Source organism: Rhipicephalus microplus, chromosome 8 (assembly GCF_043290135.1).
Source record: "Rhipicephalus microplus isolate Deutch F79 chromosome 8, USDA_Rmic, whole genome shotgun sequence".
In the NCBI taxonomy this organism is placed as follows: domain Eukaryota; kingdom Metazoa; phylum Arthropoda; class Arachnida; order Ixodida; family Ixodidae; genus Rhipicephalus; species Rhipicephalus microplus.
In genome coordinates this window covers 3,817,057-3,828,321 of record NC_134707.1, presented here as the reverse complement: position 1 = coordinate 3,828,321, position 11,265 = coordinate 3,817,057, and the positions used below count along the sequence as shown (strand labels likewise).

The following is an 11,265-nucleotide window of genomic DNA, read 5'->3' as shown; positions in this document are numbered from 1 at the left end:
CTGGTAGGTGTTCTGTGGTTCTAGTACACTCATCAGCATTGAAGGCGTGTAACCCAATATCGGATGTTTACTAACGCGCATGTTGCTCTATAGCGTCCTGAGTCCTCTCGACGTAAACGTTACGTAAGGACATGCCCACCATGAAATCGTAACAGGAGCACTGTTCACAAGTCACGTCGGGAAAGATACCGAAACCGCTTCGTGGCAGTGGACGCATCGCGCATCATGAACGAGCCACGATTAAGGTGATCTTTTTGCAGCTGTGCCGTAGGGACCGCACGACACTCGTTTAGCAAGATTGTTTCGTTTACACGCGTCTTACGTTGGTGCCGGGCATGATGGACATTCCCGTTCACGGCAGCAACAGTGACAATGGACAGAGCTCGGACTCGAGTTCCACGGGCTCTGGCAGCTACGTCAAAATCTCCATGGACACTGACGAACCGAATGGCTTTGATGCCGACTCGCCCGTCGCACAAGCCGCTGCCGCGGCTACAGCGAAAGTGGCGACAGCTCTACCGACCATTCCGCCGCAAGCACCGCCGGCCAAGGCCTTGGAAGAGTTCGTCTTCATGGCGACCGCGAGCCCGGGTATGTCATTTTGCGCCCTTGTCACATGTTTAGTATCGCGCTGTAGTTCGCGCATAGTATGCGTGGATAGGTTGTAAAGCGTTCATCTCCTTCCTTGGCTGATGAAGCCCCATGTAAAGTGAAACGCGTGCAGACCTGCCTGCTTTGAACCATGACGTCACTCGTGGAAGCGCGTGGAGCTTGGTCTTAGAATCACATAGAGCTCAGCTAGTTGGTTCATATTCATGTTGAAAGACTGGTAGTCTAAACACGGACACAAGAGAGAGTGAAAGACACCACAGACGTTGTGCAAGAGAGAAGTCACCGCTTATGGTGGTTGTGGTGTCTTGACATCTCACGTTTCTGCGCGCTCAGTCTTTTCGCATGAACACCTTCATTGGTCATAAAAAGAACCTGACAATAGGCTAGTTAAAAACATGATCAACTCTCTTTGCACAATCTATGAAACGTACTGGATGCTGAGGAAAGACCCGTACTCGGCACATCATGTTTTATGCGTGTCTTTCTTCGCAGAGTCCAGCACTCCTTATAGTTTCTGCATGGGAGGTTGAACATTGGTCATAACCCCGTAACTGCACATGAGGTGGTGAGTGTAGGCACGTGGTAGTGGTCAACCATTTGCAAAAATATGCATTGGCATGGAAAGAAAAGCCTTAATGTGCGTGTTGAAACCATAGGTTGGCAAAAAAAAAAAGTGGAACTCGCTTGCACTCTCTCAAAAAATATATCTTGCGCTTTGGACTCGCCAAATATTTCTTAGTCGAAAATTTTCAGCTGGACTCTCTTGTACTCAAATTAACCGAAATATTGCCCCAGACTAAGAATAGTGGCTCGACTGAAGTCTGAGTGAGTTCGCTCACGAGTGAGTTTGCCGATCTATGGTTGAAAGGAACTTTTGTGCCTTCACAAGATTTCAATGACTTATTCATTTTGTGTGGGACACAACTACATCTAGTAGTGCACTGGGCAGTCCATCACGGCTGCCATGTCAGCATCCTCATTGTCACTCAAGTTTCATAGCTATATTAGAAAATGTGAACAAATAAAGTGATCTGAGTACAATCACAAGGGGCAAAACCAACTGAATGCTTATTTTCTGGCAGTATAAAACAGGTACAATAAACTGGCGATGTAAATCAGCGTGAGGGTACAAAGGAAAATTAGTGAACCGAGGCATGTTTGCGTTGAATGTTGATTGAAATCGGGTATCTTTTCCAGAATTCATGCTCGCATGAAAATTTCTTACCGGATACACGCAATCATTAGCAAGCGTTTTGGTTCCCTTAATGTCATCAGTTTGTTTCTCAATGAATTGTGGTTAATCAACTGGCCCAACATGACTCTCTTTTCCAGCTACTAGGAGAGAATAGGATTGGTGTACTAGTATTGTTCACTGCCACCAGGCATCATGACTGCTTATCATTGACAACATTTAACTGTATCTACTGAAAGGGCTCTGAAAAGATGATCCATAAAAATCACTCGGTATTCATCATGGTATTTTGTCACTGTTAGATAAATTTATGTTGAAACAAACTTAAGAGTATTGGGAATCTGGTGGACATGATATGTATTCGTAAGCAAAGCTGCTATTTTAAGGGGATTATAAGTCTCGGAAGCTAAAGATGGTTCGTGGTTGTCGCAGCTATGATCGATATTGTGTCCTTGTTATTGTCTTTGCCCATGCTGCCTGGTTAATGTTTCCTACAAGCTGTATCCTCCGATTTTGATAAAAGGTATTGAGTACATACGTCAACTTTGTAATCATTGTTATGCCAAAGTTTCTTACCATTCAATTGTAAAAGTTGCATCGTATGGTGCAAGTTCACTGTGGAATCACACACTTTAACAGACTACAGTCGCCTGACTGGCACGATGGACCCTTGGTCCTCTGAACACAGTGGCAAAGGAGAAACCACGTTTGCATCGTCCATACCTGGTTCATCGTTTCTGCATCAGAAAGGCCTCGGATGGTTGCTCGAGGTGGACGATGCAGAGGACGATGACAAAGCTCCTCTTTTGTGAGTATCTGACCCGTTCTTCTTTCTAGGCCACATTTATTATCCAGAAATTGTTTGGCATTCTGCTTTAGTTGTTCTTAGCTTCACAATGCAGTTGTGCACCTATAGCAGCAAGTCTTTTTTTCAGCTGGTTTCCTCGATAAGAGCCGAGTACCTCTTCTGAAGCGAAACTCTGAATTCCTGTACTTTCCCTCTCAGTGCTAGCTCATTGATTGGCTTCTTGTGTATTAGTTATGCTTATTAAGTAGCCAGTGTGTCTGCAATGAACTGAACTGTACAGTGTGCTGTGTTATAAGTCGTTTCAGTAGCATTTCCTTCTCAATGCATGATAGGTTTTTGAAACACTTGACTTGATTTTTCTCCGTGAGAGTGATAGATTTGCTGAGGAATGTCTGATATATTTACTCTTTGTAAATACATTTCCTCTTCTTATACTTTCTCCTTGTAAAAAAGAAATTTTACTACACATGATTTGAAGTATCTTCTCTGCTGCGCTGTACACCACATGACAGGCACTTCACACGTTTGATCTAATTTAAATGAGCATGGGCTCCAATCCTTGTGAGATTATTTAATTTTCTGGGGTGAATCACAGCACTTGGTGATGGTAATAGCCGCAGTAATATTCATTGTCATGTCACTGTCACATTTTTAACATTTACATCACATAGTTCCCAATTTTGAAGTTCCCACCAGCAGGTGCGGAGAACTTTTCAGTGACGTAAGTCAAAGTCGTCTATTGCAAGTCAGTTATTTATTGTCAGGTAGGTCACGTGATTAATCATGAAAGCACTGACAGCAACCAGCTCGTTCATCGTGAGCTTGATTTCACTTGTCCATTCATGTTTGATGGCACCATGGCTAGCAGAGACATGCACACTCATTCCTACCAGTCACACTTTATAAAATGGATGCACAGACATTTTTTAAAAGTGTTCGACGGGTATTTGGTGTCTTCAGCATCACACATATTGCTTTTAAAGGTGATGTTTCCGTGATGGCTATCACGAGTCTCGTGAAGTGAACAACCTGTAATTTGTTGTCGTTTAAGTTCGAAGAAGCTACCATTTAGCTTTTTGCTGTCAGCCGTAACTCACGACAGCATTCCACATCAGCTTACTAAGTATGTGCTTAAGTTAATTTAGCCTGTAAACTTAATTTCCTTGCTTCTTTTAACCACCTCGTTTTTGTGGGCTGTTATTAGATGATCACAGATGGCCCACTAGCCTGCATACTTGCTCTAAAATGTGGTGAGGAATGGTACGTCAGTTGAAGTTAGTTCCTTCCTTCTAGGGAAGAGCTGGACATTGACCTGAAGGACATCTACTACAAGGTGTGCTGTGTGTTGCTGCCCTTTCCTTTCATGGGCTACAAGCGGCAACTGGTCAGGGACAGCCCCGACTTCTGGGGACCTCTGCTGGTGGTCATTCTCTTCTCGCTTGTCTCCATCTATGGGCAGTTCTCGGTGAGTTTTGGCCTTGGAGATTATGTTTGAGTTGCATGAACAACAGCGTGTACGTCTGTGTGCGTGCGTGTGTGTGTGCACATGTGTGTGCGTGTGCATGTGTGTGTGTGATGGGCATGATTTTACAAAATAAAAAGATTCTGGAGCGATGCAAAAACTTTATACAGGATAACACACTATACCAGGAATATGAAATCATCAAATGAAATCTCTATACCACTATGTAGATGCAGATAGAGGAAAACTAGAAAAAATCTGCCTTTAGGCATTGTGACTAAAGTGTACTGTATTACTATACTAAAAACTGGTAACAAAAAATCTGTAAACTAGGGTTGTGTGTTCGAGCCTGCAACAGCCATATTTTTTTATATACTATACTGTACTTTGTACTGTGCTATATATTATACCAGCATATGCACCACCTAAATAAATATTGCACAAGTAATTTGAACAAATGTACATTGGCAATAGTTAATTTGACAAATAGCTTAGCTATTCTTTGGGTGATAAAATCTTAACCCTCAGAGTAATAACATAAAAGGATAAATCACTTTCAGAAATTATATAAGAATAATTGTCTGATACCTCAATCAATCTTCTTTTGAAAGTCAATCGCAGCGATGAAACGATAGAGCACGTTTTCTGTCACTGCCCTCGTTACAGCGTGGAAAGACTGCAGCTAGCTGCTGCGTTAGCTCGTCTTGATGACAGACCCTTGTCAGAACAGTCATTGCTTGAAAGGCGACATAATGTCTTCCCACGGAAAATCATTGAAGGCCTTATTGAACTTTTTGTGTGATAGTGGCCTATTGAATAGGCTATAGAATCCCAGCTCACTTTTTTTTTCCTTTTCTCTTTCGTGCGTCTATTTCGCTCTTCGTTTTCTTTTTCATCTTTATTCCCCATTCCCCCTTCCCTTAGTGCAGGGTAGTAAACCAGATGCTCGAATTTCTGGTTAACCTTCCTGCCTTTCCCTCATTTTATTCTATCTCTCTTAGTGTGGTCGCCATTCTTAGTGTGCCCTGATAGTAAAATAAATTAGTGTTGTAAGAAAACAGATTTATTGAAAGTGATAATAGAGGATAAAAAAAAAAGATTCATTGTAATTCTTCTTGAGATTCATAGAAAGAGAGACATAATTGACATGTTATTTAAGAATGTAAAAATTTTGTGCTATTGGATATAATAACCCACATTTCCTAGTGAAACCGAAAAATTCTTGCACTTTTCTTGCAGACCACATCACACACTGTCTGTTTGAAGTCTTGAGCTTTTTCAAATTCTAGAAGTTCTTTCCGAGCTTGACATGTAGAAAAACTGCAGTCACATGCTGATACTCTTTGCTTTGCTTGGAACTGAACAAGAGCGAGAAAAGAGCCCATTACTTCGTTATGTCTGTGAATTCTGTTCATTTTTTTTTTCAAATTCGTGATGTTCTTCGATGAAACTTACTAAGTCTGGGTATGTTGGTGGGCTTATTTCAAATATTCAGTTAATATTTTATTGCAGTGGGTATGTAGTATTCAAAGTATCAAACATTTCAAGTGCCCTGTAGAAGCAATAGTTTTCCCAAACTGAGAGTGTTGCAAACTAAATAAAAATGCAAGAATGACCTGGGATGAGAACTGGATGCAGGAAAACAAGTGTAAATGCTCTAAACCTTTTTGAAGAAAAGTCACTGTATGTTGAACATTCTCGAATGAAACGATGTGACAATAGAGTTTCATTTGCAGGTGGTCTCATGGATTGTCACCATGTGGATCTTTGGATCACTAGTCATTTTTCTTCTGGCTCGAGTTCTGGGTGGAGAGGTGAGATATGTTATCCGTCACATCAGGGAAGTAAAACATTCTAAGCATAACATCAATATTCTGCTGTCACCGAATAAATCTTCCCCTTAATATTATTTTGCAGCATTTTACAAAAAAAAACATTCTGTTTACAACTAAGTTTCAAGGGTGTCAAAGGCAGTGGCACAACAGTAGCATTTCAAAAACTACACGCTGGAAAAAGAATAATAGTACCTTTATGGCGAATGCAACTGTTGTCTCACAGATAAAAAACCTCAACAAAACATTATTGACCCTCATGCACAAAAATAGTTTGTGTGTGCATGTGTGTGCGATTTTTTGTTTTAGGCAACAGTTGTTTTCATTTGTCAAGTTCTTGCCCACATATAGGTTTTGTTGTAGCTTTTACTTTTGGTGTACGGCAAAACCTGACTGAATTCCCAAAAATAAGCTTTGGCGGGTAGCAACTGCTTGTCCTGTCTTGTGTGGTGTTTTTTTTTGTCTTCACTTCTAAGTACTATTGTGGACCCTTGCAAACTTGTCCAAATGTTTGTTCTTCTAAATCTCTTTCCAGGTTAGCTACTCCCAGTGCCTAGGTGTGATTGGCTACTCTGTCCTGCCCCTCGTGGTTACTGCGACCACTCTGCCTCTGGTCAGACCGTTCCACTATGTGGAGTTGACCTTCAAGGTGAAGTCATGTTTTGGCAAAATGGTTCTTCGCTTATTGAAAATATATATGAGTGGGAGCCATAACCCCTAAGCCACATTTACACCTGGCCTTGAAGGGAGCAAAAGTGGCAAAGCTTGTCGGAAAGTCAGTGACTTAAGCGGCCGTAAAGCCATGTCGCGAGCTCAACACAATAAAAAAAAACAGTCCGACAGATTTTTTCACAATGCAAAAGTGGAGCACCTTCTGCTTCACGGTAAGCCACACTTTGGCTGTGTAAGTTTTCATACTGTGGGACGTAAACAACCGGCCGCAATTTCAGCATGGCGGCCGAGAAGTCGGCAGTGGTTTGCAACAGCGCGATTGCAGACTACTCGTGCAGCTCGACAAAGCTCATGGCCTCTGCGAGAACATATTCCTCAGGAGCCTGGTTTCATATTAAAATTGCTGAGAAGACTATTTCGCAGAAGGTGCAGAAGCAACAGCGTGGTGGCGCGCTCCAACGTATCTCTTTTGCACTGCCAGGTGAATCAGCAGCCATCACTGCCGGTGTGTCTGCTTGGGCTGTTTCAGCTGTTGTGTCTCCCAAAACAGCAGATCAAAAGGGTGAAAGTCATTTCTTTTCAGTGTGTTGCTTGCATATCTTGAATTCGGTACGGAATTTAATGCTCAGGAAACAGGCAAAATGAAATGAATTCTTGAAGCGTCGAAGATGGTAGCAGTGGGAGCACGCATAGGGAGCTGTACAAATATGAATGTGTGCAACGTGCGCAAATTTGATTTTCTCTTTGCTCTGCCTTTTTCACTTTCACTTCGCTTCTTAAGTATGAATGCACTGTGACTTAGCATTTTTGATATTGCAGTGAGTGGTTCTCTAATGTTACTTTCAAAGGGGATGTGAAATTTTTTTGGATTTTTGTATTTGATAAATGATTATCCCGCAAACGCCCTCTTCAAGCTCAATTTTTGTTTTGTTTTGATCTCAAGTGCCAATATAACATCACTAATTTCGAAATGCTTTTCACATTTTGGCCAGCGCTACATAGTTTAAATTCCTGAAACATGAAAACAGGTTTATCCTCTTATCTTCAAAGGAAGCAGAAAAGCAATATATGTGAAGTTTAGAACTGTTCATTGCAAACAATTAGCCATTTACTATGTGTGTTAATATTTATGAATGGTCTGTCTAGTTGGGAACCGTGTCAGTTATACGTATCATGGAGAATTGAAATTTTATTATCTCAATAGCAACTAACATCAAGTTTGCACAAACGAATTCATTTTGTGAATGGTGCTGAAATTTAGAAAAGCTACATATTGTAGTTCATTGTAAATATTCATTGTATGTTTGAAAAACTTGGCAAGTTTTATCATTATTGATCAAGATTTTAAAGGAAAGTGTTTAAGCTCAATCTCCCTACATAATCTTTCTGTACACAGACAGTAAAAATTAAAAATAATTGTTCTAAGTTCTCATTTCTTTGTTTGACACAACCAGTGACACAACCAATGAAACCAATAGTCAAATAAGACATGGAGAGCTAGGGTTCATTATTATTATTACCTTTTTAAATTAAAATGTAGTGATTATGATCTAAACTGAAAGGAATCAAATTGTATGTAAAAGTGCACTTTTCGTTGGAGGGATTCATCCTCACGACCTTAAAATTACTTGTCTGTTGCTTCACCATTCGAGGAATGCGCTTTCTTGTCCACTTCAATTACCTTCAATATAAGTCCTAATAATAACTGTTGGGGTTTAATGACCCAAAATCATGAAGTGTGGCTTTATGGCAGTGCGGAATTTTCTTAATAGCTCTATTACAGTGCAGCACCCTATCACTCAAGTGAAACCACTTCTACAGGAAGTGGAGGGGGGAGTTACATGGGGACTAATATACGTCTATTCGCGATAATTGATAGTAGCGCACGCTAAGGATACAGCAGAAGAAGGCACATACGAGACACCGCTGTGGTGTAGCGCTGTGATGTCTTGAGTGCGCCTTCTTGTGTCGGTGTCCTTAGCATGCCCTACCATCAGTCATTATGCTACCATACCAAAAAACCCGAATTGCCACCCTCGCACACTTATTTGAATACCATAATATTTGTTTGAATATACGAAGTGCCCGAATATTCGCACAAGCTTACTGTAGATCCTCATATATATAGAGCCCTCCACTACAGCATCCCTCACAGTCTTATCATAGTTTTGTAGCTAAAAACCCCAACAATTATTGTTGTTATTAGATATGCACAGATGGGATTTCATTATTGTTGTTGATGGCGTCTTGTCTCTTTCTTTCTTTACAGCTGCTTGGTGTTCTGTGGGCAACATACAGTGCTGGCTCACTGCTGTGTGTACAGGAACTGCAGAACAAAAGGCCACTGTTGTTGTACCCGGTCTTTCTGCTATACGTCTACTTTTTCTCTCTCTATTCGGGCGTTTGACCTCAGTTGTGGGGCATCTGCTTGCCGATTCTTCGTTGGTATAGAACAGTACACGATTTTGTAACCCAGGTGTGTTGGTTTGCTGCGCATAAATCTCTCTTGGAGAGAGTTCGTTTTATTTTGCTCGAAAACTACGTTTCTGTGCTAATATAAAATTGTGAGGGCCAAGTTTAAAATGCCTTGGAAGAAAGGAGAAATAAATTGTTATGGGCACGACTTGACCATGTTTCATATGTATCCACTACACGTCAACACCTACTGTAGTAGCTTTGTGGGTCGTGTGCCGCGCTGCTAAGCTCAACAGGTTCATGATGTAGGCTGCCGCAAACTTTTCCAAGTGCTCAAAAAGTGTCTGGTTCTGGCAAAGGTGCAAAAGAAACACCAAAATTTTACCAACATTAAGTCGTAAACTAATGAGTTGTTTTGAGGTACAGTAGCATGCAATAACTCTTTTTTTTTTTTGTTAATATAACTTTTCATGACTTTCACTGCATTTTCGCTATATACTGTTCCCAGTTACTGTGCGTTTTTTTTTTGCAATTTTATGAAAAGCATACTAGGCAAGGTCTACTCTATATGACAAAGCAAAACAAAAAACAAAAGAAAAGTAAGAGAGATCTGCTACTATGGCAATCTGTCTCGAATAGCTCAGTCAGTACTGGACTGCCTCCCACAGCTCAGTCAGGACTTAGTATACTTCAGTTTGATAAGTCATATTAAGAAGATGGCATAGTCCTTAACATGGTTGGTTGAGGACTATGCAGTGGCAATGCCAAATAACATTTTGAAGCTGAAATAATAATTATTCTGTAGTTGTGCAGCTGCTGAAGGGTGTGCTGTAGTTTGTTGGAAATTTCTGTCATTCCTATACACTAGGCCAAGTTCAATGCGCCATACCGCAAAGCGGTCCACAGATGAGCTTATCCAAGTTATTGGATGGCGAATGTATAGGGTATACTGAAGAAAATCTAAAATATTACTCGCTAGGGTGTGTGAATAATGCTCCAGTAAATAAATAGAATGTAACAAAACATATTTTCATTAGTGAATACAGAATGTAGCAAAAACATATTTTGTTAAATGTTCTTTCATTATCACAAAGTTTGAGTGCAGAAAAAGAGGATAGGGAAAGTGCACAAATACTTTTAAAGTGTGTGCATAATACTACGCAGTAAACTCTATGAACTTGAATTTGACAGGACCCGAGTCAAATTATAGAACTGAAGGAGAGAAAATTCAGCAAATTTTTGTTGCACTTGTGTAGTAAAAAGTTATCCTTTATTCTCTCTCAATGTTTTTATATGTATGCTTGCTAAACAAGTATATCTTCCAAGGCTCACAAAATTTCTACATAGTTCATTACACTCTTGGAGAACCATTATAAGTGTCACCAGTGCAGACTGGTTGTCTTGCAGTGTGAAGAAGTTTTCTGTTTAGGGGCGGCAGTGCACGTCTTTATCCAATTATGCTGTGCTTTATATAATACTGCTTAGCATTCTCCTTCTAAGTTATCACTACGCATCAGCCTGCAGTGAAACTACCTGTAAAGATCACTAAGAGTGTTTAACACTGGCACATTCTTTAAGTACACAGCCAGTGGATACTTCTAAAGGAATGCTTAAGTGAAACACTCAGTTTACAAAAACTCTACTGTCGTCAGTTTAAAAGGGTTATGAAGAGGCCGCTCCTGAATTGACGATGCAGAATCACCGGCATCCACACGCATTAACTGGGTGACGTCACTGGCAGTAGAGTAGACCTGCGTGGAGGCTTTGCCTATCGAGATAAGTGGAACTTCACTGTACTTGAGACACTCATCGGTGTGTTTTCCATAGGCAATCCACACTAACTTGAACTCTGCAGCTGACGTAATATTGAGCAGCGTTCTTGTAGGAAGTGAATCATGTGTGACAAAAATGCCAGTGAGCGTGTCTTGGACGTGCTCGCAGATGCCGTGGAGTTCCGCGTTCCTCAATAGGTCAAGCGTCTATGCAGGTCTACTCAGGCCTATGTTTTAGTTAGTGCGTGTGGCTGCCGATGATGCCGCATTGTTGTAAAGTGACCTTTTCATGACCCCTTTAAATATGGCAGGTTTATTAATGAAAGAGAAAATGCATGTTCTAAAGCTTAGTTATATTTTGCATCAAAATCTCATCTCTTGAATGTCAGGGGGGCATCGCAGGTTTCAAAGTGTCTTTCTTTATATTCTCTCACTCTTCTTTTCGTACTGGCACAACGAAATTTTTCACAAGTTCCATAGTCTGAGAACAGTGTGCTTCT

The 11,265-nt window shown here is 40.8% G+C and overlaps 1 protein-coding gene across 1 annotated transcript; it reads left to right on the top strand.

Moving 5' to 3' along the window:
• Positions 1-9: 9 nt before the first annotated feature.
• LOC119163957 (protein YIPF4-like) lies at positions 10-9,201 on the top strand. Its single transcript, XM_037416046.2, has 6 exons — positions 10-591; positions 2,444-2,612; positions 3,906-4,077; positions 5,811-5,888; positions 6,442-6,555; positions 8,848-9,201. The coding sequence occupies exons 1-6, from the start codon at positions 336-338 to the stop codon at positions 8,983-8,985; spliced, it is 927 nt and encodes a 308-aa protein (XP_037271943.2). The 5' UTR covers positions 10-335; the 3' UTR covers positions 8,986-9,201.
• Positions 9,202-11,265: the final 2,064 nt, after the last annotated feature.